This window comes from Canis lupus, chromosome 11 (assembly GCF_048164855.1).
Source record: "Canis lupus baileyi chromosome 11, mCanLup2.hap1, whole genome shotgun sequence".
Taxonomy (NCBI): Eukaryota; Metazoa; Chordata; class Mammalia; order Carnivora; family Canidae; genus Canis; species Canis lupus.
Window position 1 is genome coordinate 28,694,907 of NC_132848.1, and position 17,739 is coordinate 28,712,645.

General features: G+C 54.3%; 1 protein-coding gene and 1 long non-coding RNA gene across 8 annotated transcripts; one reads left to right on the forward strand and one right to left on the reverse strand.

The window, feature by feature from the left end:
* The first annotated feature begins 714 nt into the window (after window positions 1–714).
* Window positions 715–16,753, forward strand: DNAL4 (dynein axonemal light chain 4). Of its 5 annotated transcripts, none has more exons than XM_072843923.1 (5): window positions 715–841; window positions 7,853–8,063; window positions 10,124–10,207; window positions 11,528–11,626; window positions 14,173–16,753. In XM_072843923.1, exons 2-5 carry the CDS (start codon window positions 7,995–7,997, stop codon window positions 14,254–14,256), a joined length of 336 nt encoding a protein of 111 aa, XP_072700024.1. In that variant the 5' UTR covers window positions 715–841; window positions 7,853–7,994; the 3' UTR covers window positions 14,257–16,753. The 5 variants fall into 5 exon arrangements, with proteins under 5 accessions (XP_072700024.1, XP_072700027.1, XP_072700023.1 ...); XM_072843926.1 differs by lacking the exon at window positions 14,173–16,753 and adding an exon at window positions 13,892–13,912; XM_072843922.1 differs by lacking the exon at window positions 14,173–16,753 and adding an exon at window positions 13,018–13,838.
* LOC140642823 (uncharacterized) lies at window positions 2,782–11,902 on the reverse strand. Of its 3 annotated transcripts, XR_012039227.1 has the most exons (6): window positions 11,824–11,902; window positions 6,880–6,970; window positions 5,717–5,915; window positions 5,496–5,601; window positions 5,263–5,381; window positions 2,786–3,528 (listed from the first exon to the last, which is right to left on the reverse strand). It is a non-coding gene; the product is annotated as an uncharacterized lncRNA (long non-coding RNA). The 3 variants fall into 3 exon arrangements; XR_012039226.1 differs by having other exon boundaries at window positions 2,782–3,528; window positions 5,263–5,601; window positions 6,880–7,091; XR_012039225.1 differs by having other exon boundaries at window positions 2,785–3,528; window positions 5,263–5,601.
* Window positions 16,754–17,739: the final 986 nt, after the last annotated feature.

Below are 17,739 nucleotides of genomic sequence, written 5' to 3' on the forward strand. Positions count from 1 at the left end.
AATCATGGAGTCACACCACAGACCCTTTGATCCACCAATTCAATACTTGCATCTGAAGATTCTTCTCTTCCCCCCTTTCCCTTCTCCCTAGCTTTACTAATACTTTCGGATTAATTTTCCCTCCTAAAGGGAAGTAAAGGCAGGCTCGGGACAACCGTGTCTTTAGATGGTACAACGTCTCCCGTGGACTAGGAAGTCATAGGAGGGTGTGCCCCAGGGGGGAGAGCGCCTGGTCCCATCTCAGGGAGTTTTCTTTCCTTTCACACTTTAACTCTTTGAACCTTAGTGTAGATGGGGTTACGAATACCATTACCTTAAAAAAATTGTGGTAAGAATCAGGTGAAATACTCTCTGCAAAGCCTAGGGGTTTTTTTGTTGTTGTTGTTGTTGTTGTTGTTGTTTTTAAGCCTAGTTTTTGTAGTGCTAGTTGTTACTAGGCTTTTGAGATCCTAATAAAGTAGTATCTTACTGTCAAGACACCAACGAATTGTGATTTCAAGTGGCTAACAGAAGCGCTCAAGGTAACACCGCCCTTCAAAGTTTGTCTCTCTAAAAGGCCCACTCCCGCACCCCCGGCCCCTCAGGCCCACTCAAGACGACTAAGACTGAAGCCCCGCCTCCCCGGCCTCCAGCCACGCCCCCTTCCGCACAAGCTGTACGTTGTAGGGGTCTTTACCATTGATTGACGTTTGCATTCACCAATAAAAAGTGAAATCCCCGTCAACGTCCGGTGAGGGGGCAGGACTTCCTTGTTGTTGCTAAGACACTCTTGTTTCGCTCCTTGACAACCCTGGCGGGGGTGCGCTAGCTGCGGCCCCGGCTCCGGCCCCCGCGGGAGCAGGTGAGGCCCCGGGGCGCGGCGGGCAGCCGGGCGGGGAGGGCCGGCCCGAGTCGGGGCCGAGAGGCGTCGCGGGGCGGGTGGGGCCTTGCCCACCGCGGAGGCCCCACCTCAGTCTCCCGCCTGCTGGTCCCCAGCCCCGGCTCCTCCCAACCCCCACCCTCCCATTTCGGAGACCGATTCGCCGTGGCGACTCCGCGGGCAGCTCCTTCCCCCACACACTCGAGGCCCCGGCCCGCCGCGCGGTGCCACAGCCTCCCTGACCCGAGCTCCCCACCCCACCCCACCCCCGCCGCGACCCCCACCAGGACCTTGATTCCCCCAACGTTTCGCGAAATAATCCCCCCACTCCCGCGGCTGGATGGGTGGTCGCGCTCGTCTTGGCCCAGACTGCTTGACTTGGACAGTTGGTGACGTGCGGGGACTCCAGGCTGGTCATTTCCTTCTTTGGGCCTCAGTTTCCCCATCTGTAAACAGAAGTCGGATTGAATAATCTCTAAGGCCTCTTGGACTCCGACGTCCTAGAATGTGATTCTTGATCCAGCGATAGGCTTCCGTGAGCGTGTGCTGCCCACGGGAGTTACCGGGTGCAGTGAACAGAACTTGGCAGACCTGGTTTGGATGCCCAATTACAGGGCCTTAGCGAGCTACCTGACCTCCCTGGGCTCCAGGCTGAGGATGTATAAAATCAGGATGCGTTAGGCTATCTCCTTGGGGAATTCTGAGGGTAATAGGAATTGAAGTATGAGGAGTCCAGTCCAGGGGAGGTTTAGTATTTGTTACTTCACTTCCTTTGTCTCTTACTTCCTTGGTTCTTCTGGCTCTGAGAAGTGTCACCAGCTCCCTTAGTGTCAGCCGTCATTTCTTCATGTGACCCTTGAATCCAGGCCTCCTGCTCTGATCTTTCTTCTGGGCTTCCTTGGTTAGGGATGCTTCGGGGTGGGGGTGGGGGTGAGGGTAGGGTGTGATGTATTGCCGCGGTGGTTGGACGCAGTAGCTTCCGTTCTGTGCCTGACAATCCGTGATTTGGTAGTTACCTACTCCTGACAAGACACCTCCATTTGCATGTCTCACCAGCAACTTAAACTCAGTTCTAAAATCAATGGCCCACTTCTTTACCTGTCCATCTGTTCTGACTTGCCGTCTTTCTCAGTCACATGGCCACCGTGCCTCACTCTGCCATTGCCCATCCCACTCAGGCAGTTGTCAAGTTGCTTTGATTCTGCGTCCTCAAGGACCTCACGTCTCCATTCCTGAAGCTACCATCCTGGCTCAAGTCTTTAAGTCTTGAGTGCCTGTCACCTGAGCCAGGGCCGTAGCTTCCTGACTGGTGTCCCTACCTCCAGTTTTTTTCTGGGTTTACCCAGCCCACCAGAGTAGTTGCCTGAAAACAATGCAATGTCACCAAACCCCAAGAGACCTCCAAAGGGCTTCTCATTCCCCACAAGGTTAGGTATTAGAGCCCTTCTAATACTTCTATACTTCCGCAACCCAACCCCAGTATTTTTTCCCCAGGCTTTTTTCTCCTGTGTCAGGTTCTGTCCTCGAGCCAAATTTGACCACTGGACCTTCCCGAAAATGCTTTGAGCTTTCTGCTTTGATATCATTGTGTTTGTTCACCTCTCTACCCTGGTCTACTTGCCAGGATTCCCACTCAAATGCTGCTTATGCCACCAAGATGTGTCTGCTCTCCTCTCCTCTGCCCCTTCTAGAACTCCCCTCTTCCCTTTCTCTGCACCTGCCTTGTGGCATATACTGCTTTCTGCCGTGAACCATGGTTAGTTCCTTGTATATGTGTGTTGGTCTCTCAGATTATAAGCTCCTTGAAAGCAGACACAGTCTCTTGCTTATAGTGGAGTCGTTGAAAAGGCATCATCTTCAAGGCCTATATACCTGAGGAAGTCTTAGCTCCTCCCATTTATTAGCCAGCTAGAAAGTCACTTTCCTTTTCTCAGCCACCGTGTTCATCAGAAAAGTAGGGATGATAGTGCCTGTCTAACAGAGTTATTGGGGAGGGGGGACAGTAAGTAAGATCCTGGATGTAGAACACCTATCCTGTTGCCTTGCTCAAGGTCAGTGTCCCATAAATAGTGGATGGATTTAATAGGTCTGCTCCTTTCCCAGGGAGCAAATGAAATATAATTTAATCACAATGTAGATATCTGTTGGGCTTTTGCCATGTGCCAGACACTGGTCTCTGTGCTCTGGGACATCTACAGGAGAATAGATAAGGTCTTTCAGCCTCAGGTGATTGTCTGGACTCAGCATGCTGCTAAGTCGTGACTGGTTGTGAGATGTCACCTGTAATTAGTAATTGTGAATGATAAAAATAATGAGTGCTAACTCCAATTTATTTCTGTAATAATGTCATTCGTAGTCCCTTACGTTCAAATCTGTTCTCTTGAGTGGGAAAGGGGGGGTGGGAAACTGCGTAATCCACTGTCTGTGGGAAGCATCTGTTCTTGTGTAGAGCTAATAGCTATGATGGTTTTGACTTTTTGCTATACTTTGCATATTGACAAAAATGTTTGGGATTTCATCCAGATTTGGGTATGTTGGTGAGAGGGTACCACGTGTGTCAGTATTGCTTATTGTATTAGGTTACGCATAAAGAAAATGTCTTGATCTCTTCATCTGTCTTCCTCCCTCCTCCAGCATAGTCTAAGGCACAGCAGAAGTGTTCAGTGGACCTCAGAAAATGAGAAAAAATAAGGGCAGTGTTAAAAACAACACCACCAGCACCAACCTCCTGTGTGTGTGTATGTATGCATGTGAGCGCACATGTGTGTGTGAAAGGTAACTGTCTTTTATTCCGCAACCATCTCCTCCTAACTCTTAAAACCTTCCTTTATAGTAGATGATGTGTTCAATTCTCTTGCTTAGCATAACTTAAAAATGCAATCCTGCGTTTGTTCCCCCCTTTCTAAACTGATCTATGAAATCCATAGATGAAATCCTTGTTGCCTCCTAACCTCACCACCATCTTGGATGAATGCTCCCAGGCCCTTAGATTTCTTTCTCCTTCCTTTGCCAGCTTTGCTCTGTGTTTGCCAGAAGGCAGAGGGTAGACGTGGCCAGCAAAGGCATGAGGATAACCAAGGTACACAAGTGTGGATCCCAGATATGGCTAGGCACACCTTAGACAGGTGGCTGGACTGGGATGCTGAGAATTGAAGCTATTTGCATTTCTGTCTGTCTCCGACTTGCTTGTGGCCGGGAAAAAGGCATAAAAGATAGAATGAGAAGAGTAGGTATGGGTTTGGATCCTGGCTCCGTCATGGCTGGCTGTGTTCCCTTTGGCCAGCCCCAAAACCTCTCTGAGCCCCAAGTGCCTTATCTGAGAACGAGAAGTGGATGCTGCCCTCACAGGTGGTTATGGGGAAAAATGAAACAATGAATGAAAACCCAGTGTACCTACACCACTAGCGCCGGCCACAGCTTGTTCTACAGAATTTTCTTGTGACTTTTGTCCATCCATGCTACTATTGTGGTTTGTAGAGTGACCACTCAGTAAGTATTGGTTTGTTTGGCTGAATGTTTAGATGTTTAGTTGAACTAGTATATGAAGAAAGAAGTTGCAGGTCCCCCTCCTACTGTACCAGCAACAAGAGCTGACATTTACCGTGAGGTAGTCTATGCTTCATCCCAATTTCCAGATGAGATGGGAATCTCACAGGAGCTGCCTGTGGAACCTGCACCCAACAACTGCCATGTCCTGCTCTGAGTGTGGCCTGCCATCTCTCAGATCCTGATGGTTACTGGGGGTACCCCGAACTCCGCAGGCCGGGAGTGTTCTGGGCATTGAGCGGCTGGGGGCACCCTCAGAGGACTAGCAGACACTTTGGGCCTCATTTCCCAGAATCCTTCATTTCTCCTCCCAACCCTCTCACATCCCCTAACCCCCTTAAGGATTCTTCCAAAGCAAAATAATACATGACAACTGAGGTCAGTGTCACAAAAGAACAGGGCACAGACAGCGAAGGGCCACTGGCTTTTTCAAGGCGATGACAGGAAGGGCCCTATCTGTGCCCCCTGTTGCCTAGGAGAAGCCTCTCAGCAGACACAGGCGAGGCTGTGTAAAGCACGCAGAGAGGCCCTCAGGCGTGGAGGAGAGCAAGGGACCAGAGAGAGGGCATGACTGCCACCAGCCTTGTGCACAAGGACATCTCGGGACTGGTACCCAGCAGATTCAAGGACCTTGGCCGTGGGCACACTTACATTATTAAAGGGCTCTCTTTTAGGCCTGATGCGACTTCTTTCTGGCCTGGAGCTGTCAGGCACACACGTTTGCACGGAAGATTGATAAGGTTATTAAAACCTCTGGGGCGGCTATTTTTGGTAGCGTTCTTCCAGCCGGGTTTTAAATTGCGGCTGGATGACTATAGCTGCACTATAATGATACGCATCATAAAAGATTCTCCTACCTTTCTGTATTTGGAAGCGCATCATCTTTAACTGTTCCTTTTTATTCCGCAAGTCTCTTCTCTTTTGGATCCCCAGAAGTATGGATAGTGGTTAGGAAAAGCCATTTGCAATCATGGTCCTTAATATAAACGTGGTTGAATGATGTTGATAAAGTCCTGGCTAACGGCAGGGCGGTAGTAAGAGCAGCACAGTGAGAAAAGTGCACGGGACTTTGCAGTTTCCAAATACTTACATGCCTATAACTGATGCTCGACCCGGATCTCTAAGAACGAGAAGATGGGTTTATCCCATTTCACAGAGGTGGAAACCAAGGCTCAGGTTCAGTTACTTGCCCAAGACTACAAAGTAAGGAAGAGACCGGAATTCATTTTGCCTAGAGAACAGGCATTAAGCCTAAATACTCTGCTTCCTGGTTCCCCACTCACGCCCGCCCCCCCCCCCCCCAATATATACCTGTCCCAGTGGCTTTTACCCCTTCATTCCTGAAGAATGACTTTGGTAACACCTCTGACCTCCGGAGTCCTGTTTCATTCAAGATTCCATACACTGAAGCAGAATCTGAGCAGCCGCAGCCCTGCGCTTCCTAAGGGCCTGCACGTGCACACTTGCCTCGATCCCCTCCCAGGCCACACCAGGCCGGCACACGTGAGCCCTGAGAATAAATTGGATCAAATTGAAATATTTAGGTGGAAGAGGCCCCTGCAGCTGCTGAGGACTCAGTGTTCATCATTTTAAGCTGAAAATCTTGGGAAGTCAGCAAACCCTAAAGCCCTTTGCCTTTGGTCATTGCCATGGCCACCACCTCTGTGACACCTTGATAACGTGGAGAATGCAGCAAGCAAGTGGCCTTTGTGAAAGCCAGGAGGACAGTATGGAATTGGAGATGGGTCTTAACATTCATGAGCAAAGACCAAACAATTCACTGAATTTTGTGAACTAAGAAAGGAGGAGGAGGAAGTACAATGAGATGGTGCCTGGTCATTTGCCAGCTTCCACATAGAAACAGAAGTTGCTAATATCTGAGTGCTCCACATGTCCAGAATTGATGAGATAAGAGGAGCCGTCTGTCCACTGGCAATCAGAAAATACCAGTGTTGCGTGGTGGCAGAGTTGGTGGCAGGCTTCCAGCCTTGTTCGATGGAGCCCACCAAATGGGGTGGCGCAGAAGGCTTCCAAGACATCAGAGAGTGGGCGAAAATTGAGAGCATGGCCCAGAAGAACATAGAAAGCTCAGCACTTGGCCACACAAGGGCGGAGTTCACGTTAGAACATGGTCACCAACTAGTCAGACATCAAATGTGCTGGGGTCACAGGAACCATGCTGGTGGTGGCTCCTGTGTGTTGGCACTGTGAGGAGGGCCCACCCAGAGTCAAAGCGCAGGTCTGCAGCTCACTAGCAAGACTTGAGGCTGACCAAGTAGCAGCTTCAGGCCTCCATTTGTACAGGCCTCCCCCATGGGGTCACTGCAGTAGTGGAGCGCTAGGGACTGGACAGCCAGCAGGTGTCACCTGTCATCACTGCCCGTGAATTACTCTGCTAGTATCTTCCAGCTTTGGTGACTGTGCCATGAAAACAAACCTAATTGGAAATGTGAGACATACTAGAGCAACATTACCGGGTTGTATTTGTCCAGCATAGATGGTTAAACGGGGCTGACTGCACGGTGGTTTGTACGCATTCTTCTGAGGTGAAGAAGTCTTTGAGTTCTAGGATAAATTGAATTGTACAATAAAGAAAAACACCAGGATTTCTAGCAATGCTCCCAGACATTTAGGATCTAGGCTCATCTCTTTAGGAAAAGTCCCATCTGTTATTACATAACTAGATCTGGAAAGAAAAGAATCCAAACATATGTATTAGGCTTTATAACTTTCTGTTCATATGCACACACATTGTCTCATGTATGTAGCCACGTGCTGGGCACTGTGTTAGGCGCTTTACATACAGGGTCTCATCTGATCTCTTCCAGCCCCAAGAGAGATGTGACCACCCCCGTGTTACTGATGAGGCATCTGAGGCCCAAGGCCACGTGGCTGGTGAACAGTAGAACCAGCACAGACACCCAGGCCTTATACCTTCTGGACCAGCCAGACAGGACAGGGAGGCCTGAGCTGGGACCCTGGCCTGCCCAGGAGGACCAGAGCTGCTTCCATTCCTTCCTCAGATCGGGGACCTGTGGAAGGAGGCACCTGCTTGTCCATAAGCCCAGGATTGTCGCTCTTGACCTTGACATTTAACTTTCTCACCACGTGTGCTAGGAAATAAGGACCAGGTACATTAGAGCGCCTGGAGAGTTGCTGCACTTGGTACTTGCGAGCTCAAGGCTCCATCCTCGGCCTGGCCTGCAGTCAGTATTTGTCTTGATAATGACAGTGTGGGCTTATAGCAGCATACCAGTGTGTTCTTAACCACCGGGTCCCAGCAGCTCATGTTGACTCATCCTCCTGTCTGCAGACTTGCTGGCCATTTGGAAAAGGATGTGGAGGAGTTAAGACGGGGAGGTGTCACATTGTCGGTGAGACATTTCTAATTTGTGATGTATGGGTTTAAAGCCAACTCTTTCTCCTGGTTTTTCCTGTTTTCTACAGCACCCCTTGAGGAAAGACATTTTCTGCTCCCACCCAGTTGGCAGGGCCTGCTTCCCGAATCTCCCAGCCGTGTCGTAACTGCCAGTGCCAGCACCTCCTGAGAGCCCCACTCCCTCCTTCCAGGGGTCACAGTGGAAGGATCATGGGAGAGACAGAAGGGAAGAAAGAGGAGGCTGATTATAAGCGACTGCAGACCTTCCCTTTGGTCAGGGTAAGCCCCAGGGGAGGGCGGCAGGGCCACACAGCCTTGGAGTGAGGCAAGGAGCTGGTTTCCCACATGACAGCGGAAGAAGAAAGGCAAGGGCTCCGTGGGCTCCAATCTAGAGGTCAACAGCGCTTCATTCCGTCATCCATTCATTCATTCAACAAATCTTTACTTAGGCCACCTACCACGCGTTGGGCACTGTTCTAGGCACTGTGGATGTAGCCGGGAACAAGACAGAGCCTAGGCCATGTGAAAGAGAGGCTTAAGGAACATAATTCCAGTCCTTAGTGCTTTAAAGAAAAATAAAGCAGGTGTATGGGGCTAGAGAGTAGAGGTTAGCTTCTGGAAAGAGTTCTCTGATCAGAGACGTGAATAAAGTTGGGGAGATAGCCTTGCAGATGTCTGCGGAAAAACATTCCAAGCAGGAGAAACGGCGAGCACAGAAAACCCAAGTTGGCGGGATCCCTGGGTGGCGCAGCGGTTGGGCGCCTGCCTTTGGCCCAGGGCGCGATCCTGGAGACCCGGGATCGAATCCCACGTCGGGCTCCCGGTGCATGGAGCCTGCTTCTCCCTCTGCCTGTGTCTCTGCCTCTCTCTCTCTCTGTGTGACTATCATAAATAAATAAAAATTAAAAAAAAAAAAAAAAAAAAAGAAAACCCAAGTTGGGAGTGAGCTCTGTGTTTTGGAGGAACAGAAAGAAGGCCGGTGGCTGGATCAGAGTGCTGAGATGGGTGGCAGGACATGAGGGCCAGAGTATAGCAGGCCAGACCTCACAGGTGCGCCAGCCACTGTGACAGATGTGGTGAGGAGCATGGATTCTATCTTGAGTTCAAAGGTGAACAGTGGATGTTTTATTTATTTATTTTTTAAAAGATTTTATTTATTCATGAGAGACACAGGGAGAGAGAGAGGCAGAGACATAGGCAGAGGGAGAAGCAGGCTCCATGCAGGGAGCCTGACGTGGGACTCAATCCCGGGTCTCCAGGATCATGCCCTGGGCTGAAGGCGGCGCTAAACCACTGAGCCACCCGGGCTGCCCACAGTGGATGTTTTAAACAGAGGAGTAATGTGATCCGTTTGGTTTTTAAAAGATCACTCCAGCTGTTGTAAGGAGAATGGGTTTTAGGGGACCAGAGTGGAAGGGGGGAGACCAATGAGGATGCTACTGCAGGGGCCCAGAGAGATGAGGGGGTGACTGGGTCGAGGTCATGGAGTAGAGGTGGACATGGTCACAGTCAGGTCGAGGCAGTAGAACTCACTGGCGCATTGGGAGCCGAGTACGAGGGCCCGCGATAGTCAAGCTAACTCCCGAGCTTTGATGAGAAATTGGTGTCAATTACAAGAGTAGGAAGATGGAGGAAGAGTAGGTTTGTGGGGAAAATCGAGTTCTCTTTTAAACATCTTAGTGAGCTTGTCAAGTAGACAGCTGGACATAGGAGTCTGGAGCCAAAAAAAAAAAAAAGGTTATAGCTGGGAATGAAAATGTGGGAACCCTCCCCATGTAGAAGATACACAAATCCACAGGACAGGGTGGGATCTCCTAGAGGCGAGATTGCTGGGGAAGAGAGGGGGTGGAGACGAAGCCCAGGATCCTCCCGCAGTCAGGAGGAGGAGGGGGATCCAGCGTAGTGGATGAGAGAACAGCCAGAGGCAGGAAAAACCAGGACCGTCAAGAGCAGCCAAGCTGTCTCTTCACACTTTTGAGGTGAGATCCAGCTGTGCTCTGGGGCCGCTTATAAGCTATTTCTGTAACCGGCATCCCCTCCTGCCTGGGCCAGCCTCCTTCCCCATATCTGCTGGCTGGAATGTGATGCTGATGAAGCTTCATGCCCTCGCAGAGGGGCCTGGGCATTAGAGCCCGCTTGCTTCTACTGCATTCCGTGCCCTCTGCCCCCCAGCCACACACCCCGAGTCAGGATATGGGTCACCTCTCTGGGCTCTGCCCAGGGCTATGCCAGGGCAGCTACCCAGTGTCCATGCCTTAAGCTTGGGACAGAGAGGCCAGCCCAGAAAGCCAGGTCACGGGCTAAGCCTCTCTCTGTTTGTCCCCCTGCCCTGTCTCTAGCATTCGGACATGCCAGAGGAGATGCGAGTGGAGACCATGGAGCTATGTGTCACGGCCTGTGAGAAATTCTCCAACAACAACGAGGTATTGCCATCGGTACAGGCGGCCTCTTGTGCCTTTGGTGACCCCCGTGGGTGAATCAAGTGGCCCCAGTCCGCACATCCAGCTCCAGAGAGTTTTACTGGGACCTGGCTAGCACCTTTGGAAGCATTGAAAGCCCAAGGAAGGCCGGCAAGGGAAGAGGCTGGTGCTGTCTCCAGGCACTGGTCTGCTGGTTATGCCCAGCCCCAGAGGGCTCTCCGTAATGCCCTGCCTGGGGTCCCCGTCTCAGAAGGCCTGCTGAATAGGGTACCTTTCCCCTTGGCTCTATCCCAGTGGAGAACAGCGCCTGGCCAGGCATTCATTCATGTATCCATTCATCCATTCAGACAAGATGTGAGACACCATCTCTCGTGCCAGTCACTGTTCTGGGTGCTGGGGGTATGGCCAGTCGGCATTGACGCAGGAACACCCTTCATCAATCTGGGGATGAGTGAGAAAGTATCATGGCAGCTAGTGGGGAGGCAGCCCCTGGCCCATGAGAGCTCGGGCCTCAAGCCAGCCAGGCCCAGGTTCATGTGCTGTCCACAGCCTTCCGAGCTCTTTAACCTTGGACAAACCCCTTCTCGTCTCTGAGCCCCGGTGTCCTGGTCTGTAACGGGGAGTCAGACGCTGCATCCTCCCCGGGCACTCGTGAGGATGTGTGCCAAGGTGGGGCGGGCACCGTGCTGGTGCTAGCACGCACCTGAGCGTGGGACTGCCCCCCCAAGGCAGGCTCCTCTGCCCTTCCCTAGACATCGTGCCAGAAGAAGCTTCTTGAAAGAACCAGCACAGGAAGGAGTGGGAGCTGTTGCCATAACTGAGGGAAGGAGTCCACCTTCTCTTCTCAGAGCCCCTAAACCCATTAGGGAAAAGCCCTTCTGTGCCCCAAAGGGAAAGCCGACATCTCTAAGTGAGGATGGTCGTGAGGATGGTCGCATACAATCTGCAAGGTGCTCTTAGGCTCTCAGGTTGTCAGGGACAACCCGCCCCGAGCACAGCCTGGCTGTGCTGACACCAAAAACAAGCCGTAAGGGGCAGAGCCAGAGCTCAGACCCAGAGCTTTCTCTGCAGACCCGTGTCTGCTTCCCCGCCCTCACCACTGTCTTCCTGACTGGTGGGGTCATATCTGTTCTTCTCTCCCTGTGTTATAGCCCCTGGCAGGGGCGGGGGGGTGGGCAGCCAGGGTGGAAACCCTTCCTGCAGGTTCCGGAGCAGAACAGCAGCAGGGCCACAGGCTCCTCTCTTGCCAAGACTTCTGCTTCCCAGAGAGGAGGTTGACTTGTGCCCCCTCCTCCCCCCTGACGAGTGTCCTCTCCATTCCAGAGCGCTGCCAAGATGATCAAGGAGACCATGGACAAGAAGTTCGGCTCCTCCTGGCACGTGGTCATCGGCGAGGGCTTTGGGTTTGAGATCACACATGAGGTGAAGAACCTCCTCTACTTGTACTTCGGGGGGACCCTGGCTGTGTGTGTCTGGAAGTGCTCCTGACACTGTCCCCAGCCCTGCCCCGTTCCCTGCAGGGCCTCTTCCCGCCATCTATCAGGGGACGGGGAGCAGCCCCGGGCAGGTCCTGGTTTTTCAAAGGAAAGTCTGGGGTCTTTCCTTTCACCCTTTCATACCTGTGTGTGAGCGTGTGGACATCTTTCCCCAGGCTCCCAGCGTGTGAAGGGGAGGGCAGGCTGTGGTCTCGATGCAGGGGAGGGTGGGAAATGTGACAGGGTAGGAGGGCGGGGAGCTGGAGCTTTTGTCACAAGGACATGCCAGCCCCACCTTGCTTGGGGGCTGCCCTCCCCTTGCCTCCCCGGAGCCCCCAGCCCTCCAACCCCCAGCACTGCTGGCAGGTGTTCGCTGTCCTTGTCTTTAGTGGCCATACGCAGGATGGCCCCAGGAGGAGCCTGTCCTCTCAAGGAGGCAGCTTCTCCCCTTGTCCTCTGGAGAAGTGGTGACCACCCAGAAGCCCCTTCCCAATCTGACCCCAGGCTGAACAAACCACTGCATCTCATTGGACCAATAGCTCCAGAGTCCCCGGCTTTGGCATGAGGAACAAGCAGCCTGTCCCTCTTCCTCCCCTCCCTTCCCAGCCGCCAGGCCGTGAACCTTTTGTACCGCCTCCACCCATGCACTTGGTAACCCGTGGCAGAGGGTGTGGGTGTCACTGAGCCTCCGGCGAGGCTCCCGGGCCAGGAGTGCACTCACCATGAGGCCTGTTTCGGCAGGGAATCCTGGCCTGCCAGCTACTTCTCATCAGGGACCGCATGCTAATTTGTACTTCTTATCTCTGCTGGGTTTTCTATATTCTTTTTTGAGCGTGGGGAGAAGGGTTTTAGTAGAAGGGTGAATCCTATTTTACACAGCGGTCTTATTTATATAAATGTCTTGGTTTTTACAATTAAAGTGACCAAAAATGGACCTTGACCTATAGCCTCCTGAGGTTTGGGGAGGTTGGGCTCAGGATTCTCAGGCTGTGGTGGGTCCTAGGAGCCCAGAGAGTCTTCTGGCTATATAGGGAGGCTACTAGAACGTTGTCGGGCACAACACCGATCACCCCAGCCCTGCCCCCTCACTATCACGGCCCAGCTGGGGGGCGGGCTGCATGCCGTTGCTGGGGACACAGGGACACTGATTGAGACACCCTCCATGGCCAGACTGAGCCGCCCTGAAGACATTTTCAGTGTAACATCATGAAGTCATAACTGTTGAGTGGCAGGCCCCAGGCACAGGGACACAGAGATGGGAAAGCGCAGACCCTGCCCTCGGTGAGCTCACCAGAGGAAATAGTCCAGAGCAACACCTGAACCCAGTTGTTTCAACAGGACGGGGAAAGGGATGCGACCAAAGATGAGCCAGAGCCAGCCAGGAAGAGGAAGGATCGCCTCCGCACCCAGCGCAGGGACGGAGGGTGTGAGGGGCCTCTGGAGGCTGAGGGCTTTCCTGGCACGGGGGTGGGCTGCCCCAGGCCCAAGGCAGAAGGGATTTGAGGATGAGGGGGGCACACTGTGGGACTGTGAAGCCCCCTCGGCTCGGGGCTGGCCCCTGAATTCAGGTCTCAGACCCTCAGATGCTGGCCTGCAAGGGGCTGGGGCAGTCTGCCCTTCGCAGCCTTCAGGGCCCCCGGGGATGGCCCACCGAAGACACTCAGGCCTGGGAGTCTCGGCCCCCGGGCCAGGAGTGCACTCACCACGAGGCCTGTGCCCAGGCCGAGTCCAGCTGTAACAGATCTGTCGTTGCACGGGCCGGATGGTGTGGCTTCGGGTGGCTCAGGTTTGCTTACACAGGCCGGCGCGGCCGGGCAGGGAGATGGGTGCTGGTGGGTCACCCGTGCACGAAGCGCTCACTGACTTGGTGCCATGCGGGATCCTGACCTGAGTGCAGTGGGACAGCAAGGACTAGCAGTCGGAGTCCCCCCACAGGCTGACCCCAGGCTGGAGAGATGGGGGGTGCACCAACAGGACCCCCAAGAAGGGGGCGCCGGGGCCTGGAATAGCTGTGGTTTATTAGCCGCCCACTTTGCGTCTGTTCTCTCCTTTCATCTGCCACCCGTGGCTGCCAAAAAGGGAGGCTGGCTCAGCCTGCAACCGAGGTGGCGGGGGCAGCATTTGGGAGCGTGGGCTCTGAGGTCCACCGATCTGGCTCAGGCCCGGCCCTGTGCTCCCTAACCTCTCTGTGCCTCGGTTGCTTTGTCTGCAGAATTAGGGCTAGAAAGCACCCTCCCGAGGCTGCTGAGAGCCTCAGGCCGGCATCTGGGGCAGGTGACGCCAAGGGGTACGTGCTGTTACTGTCTTGATGTGCGCCTTTGAGCCTGCTACTTCTCTTCCCGCCTGATACCCGGTCCTGAGGATGGGGTGGAGGTTCAGCGACGTGGGGCTGGTAAGGGGCTGGCCCTCGCAGGCATGTGCTACAGCGGAGCTCCCCGGGTCCAGGCAGTGGACGCCCCCCCCACCTGCCGCCCCATTCCTGCTCCCATCTAGGGTACTGTCCCTGTTGGGCGGGGTCAGGTGACCGAGCACCGTGGCAGCAGTGTTGCCCAGGGATTTCGTCCTTCTGCTCCCTGAGACCGGGGCTGGCCACGCTCACCCGGACCTTCCTCCCACGGCCGTCCCCGCTCCTGGCCGGTGGTTCAACAAGCATTCACTGACAAGAGCGGAAGAGGAGGGGCGTGATGAAGAACACCTGCCCTCGGCAGCGAGCGGCTCGAGGTCTGTCGAGGGCAGACCCAGGAACAGAAAAGCAAGAGGCATTTAAACCATCCGAGAGGAGGAGAGAGGACAGGGGTCAAGGAAGTACAGGGTTCAGAAGAGGGAGCGGCTCACTGCCCAGGGCACGGCGGGTGGGGGGGAAGCCTCACAGAGGAAGGCCAGGGTGTCCTCGGGGCCCGGGGACACTGCCGAGGTTCCAGGACGGGGAGCAGTTGGGCCGGAGTTGACCAAAGGGCAAGGTCAGGGCTTCGCTGGGCAGGAGGAGGAAGACCCTGCCGTCCGCTGAGTGCATCCCACCTGGCGGGCACTGGTTCCGTCCCTCATCCCTCGAGACCACGACGTCCTGCGTCCTCAGCAGCCCCCCAGGCGGTAGACACTGTCCCCGGTTATGAGTGAGGGCTGGGAAGTGGCGAGCCAGGACCTGCAGCTGGGCGCGTGGGCCCGGGCCTCCTCACTGCCTCTGCTCGGACCAGGCAGCCGGGCACCAACCTGGTGGAAGGGGGGCCACAGCCACGGCTCGCCCGCCCGCACCTGGTCCCCCTGCCAGGCCCAGCCAGGCGCAGCCTTGTTCACAGGCCGGGTCACCCGCCCCACGCCACGGGGCTCCGTAGCTCGGCCTGGGAGAGCGGGAGGTCAGACTGAGCAATCCGGAGTGGGGGGCCGGGGGAGCCAGCAGGCACTGGGCAGTCACTGTGAGGAGGCGAGGGGGAGGCCCCCAGCTGCAGCGGGCATGCCACGCTGGGCACGCCGCCTTTGAAGCGCTCGGGGTGGCCTGTGGAGAAATCCGCTGAATGTTTAATGCCATCTTAGAAGGGAGGCCGAGAAGCTCCAGGATCCCACTTAACCTACTTCCTGCCTCTCTGGAGAACAGGCAGGCAGGAGGGTGGCCCCTTAGGTTGTGGGGTCCCAGCGTAAACCAGTGCCCCCCCCCCCCAGCAGGAGGGACTGAGCTGTGAAGCTCCCAGCTCCTAGACTGTAGGAGGAGGACAAGGACGCTACAACAATTCCGCCCTGCAGACCCTCCCCGGTTTGGGAGGGGGATTGTGAAAGTTTAGCCACAACTCCCCACCCTGTTCTATTTTCCTTTTGTTCTCTCATCTCATATTTAAAGCAACCACCTCCCACTGCCAGCTGCTATCTTCAATCCTTAGAAAGGCCCAGTGGGGGGGTGGCGGGGGGGTAAAGAGAGCACTGGAGGCAGAAGAGCTGAATTAGTGTTAATAATGTTCCCAAACTACCAAGCGTGCCAGGCACTTGGCTGAGCATTTTCTGGACTCTGGCTCACTCTGAGGAGGTACCATCCGCGTCCCCCCCCCCTTTTCACACGGGGCATCAAGACACAGGGAGGTAAAGCTCCGGGTCACACAGGGCTGGGGAGGCAGAGCTGGGGTTTCCATAGGCCTGGGACATCAGAGCCCTGGCACCTAAACCTCTCCAGCCCCCCTGCCCTGCTTCCTTTCCAGGAGACTGTGGGGCACTAGAGAGATGCTGGCCATGGACATGGGAGTGCTTTCAAGTGAGAGGGGCCAATCCAGGATTTGGGCCAGGGCCAGCGTGGGGTGCCATCCTGCACCCTTGGGCCTCCTAGCCCCGGTACTCTTCAGCCCACAGTGCTAGAGCGTGAACAGCAGGGTGACCACGCAAGCTCGTGCATACACTTCCAGTGACCAGGACCTCAAAAAGCTGGACTAGACCACCCCCCCACTTCCACCAAGCCAGGGAAAACAGTCTCAGTGAGGCCTTCACAGTCACCTAAGCCCTCCTTAAGCCCAGTCCGTACTCCAGCCTTAAAATGGCCTAGTGAAGTGGGGGGTGCCCACCACCACCAGCAGTGGGGAGATGGCTTCACAGAGAACTGGTGACATGCCAGCGGTGGGGTCTGGTCTTGGGCTCAGGTTTCTCTACTGCTCACCAACAGCCTCGAGACATGGTGAAAGTGACAGCTCTGGGCAGCCCGGGTGGCTCAGCGGTTTAGCGCTGCCTTCGGCCCAGGGCATGATCCTGGAGACCCGGGACCGAATCCCACGTCGGGCTCCCTGCATGGAGCCTACTTGTTCCTCTTCCTGTCTCTGCCTCCCTCTCTCTCTATGTCTCAAACAAATAAATAAAATCTTTAAAAAAAAAGTGACAGCTCCTCTGGGACACCTTCCCCACTGCACCCTCGGGACCCCCCCTTCTAGATTCTGACTTTGTGTCCCTGGTGTGCCATATCATCTGTCATGGTATCTACACCTGCTACATTTTAGTGACTTGATGGCAGGGACTATGTCTTCTCTCTCTAGCACAGGGCCTAATATGTATTGAAGATGCATCATGAGGAGTGAGGAAGTGAAAGGATGGATGGATGGATGGATGGATGGATGGATGGATGGATGGATCGGTGATGGTAGGATAGGTGAATGGGTGATAAGTGGTGATTGGGGATGGGTGGATGGATGGATGGATGGATGGATGGGATGGATGGACAGATGGGTGGACAGATGGGTGGATGGGTGATGATTGGATAGGTGAATAGGAGATAAGTGGTGATTGGGGATGGGTGATGGAGGATGAGTGGATGGGATGGATGGACAGATGGGTGGGTGGACAGATGGATGGGTGATAGTTGAATAAGTGAATGGTGGGTGATAAGTGTGGTGATAATGGACGGGTGGATGGAGGATGGGTGGATGGGTGATGGGTGGGTGGTGGGTGAGTAGAAAAGTCCCAGGAAACTTAGAGCAACAGGCACATGAAGCAGGTATATCAGCGATGACTGAGTCAGGGACTGAGCCTTGTCCCTTGAATTCTGATACCCTCTGCCAGGTTCCCAGGCCCCTCACAGAAGGCCTAGGGTTTGTTTGGGACTCACAAAGTCACCCCCCCTTTGGCCTGGTTCCCAAGAAACACGTAAAATCCAGAAGCAGTATGAGTGGATTCCCACGAGTGGGAGAGCATTACAAAGCAGGAAGAGGATGCTGGGTTTGCAATCAGACCTGAAAATCAGTGCCAGCTCCACCACCTGCCAGCTGCATGGCCTCGAGTGAGTCCCTTCGTCTCCTGAGCCCCATTCTCCTCATGTGTAAAATGGTGAGATGTCGTTGTCCTTCTAGCCCAGAGGTCACTGGGAGGATTGAGGTTATAGAGCAGCAATTGAAAGGAGGTCACGAGTTAGCTGCTATTATCAAAGCCTCTGCCAGAGGATTGCCATTGGCAAGTGCAAGGTCAACTGGGCTCCTACACCCTGGGTTGGCCTTTGAGACCATATTCAGCCTCACTTCCTGTCCTCGTGGTCTTTCCAGTCATCGCTCAACAAATATTTGATGAGCTCCGGGGGAGGAAATGGGCACCTGCTGTGGG

Excerpts from the sequence above, each read along its gene's own strand:
- DNAL4 (XM_072843922.1), top strand. The coding sequence starts at position 7,995 with ATGGGAGAGACAGAAGGGAAGAAAGAGGAGGCTGATTATAAGCGACTG. Across the intron at positions 10,208-11,527 it reads AATTCTCCAACAACAACGAG|AGCGCTGCCAAGATGATCAA; the intron begins GTATTGCCATCG and ends TCTCCATTCCAG. Across the intron at positions 11,627-13,017 it reads GGTTTGAGATCACACATGAG|GACGGGGAAAGGGATGCGAC; the intron begins GTGAAGAACCTC and ends TTGTTTCAACAG.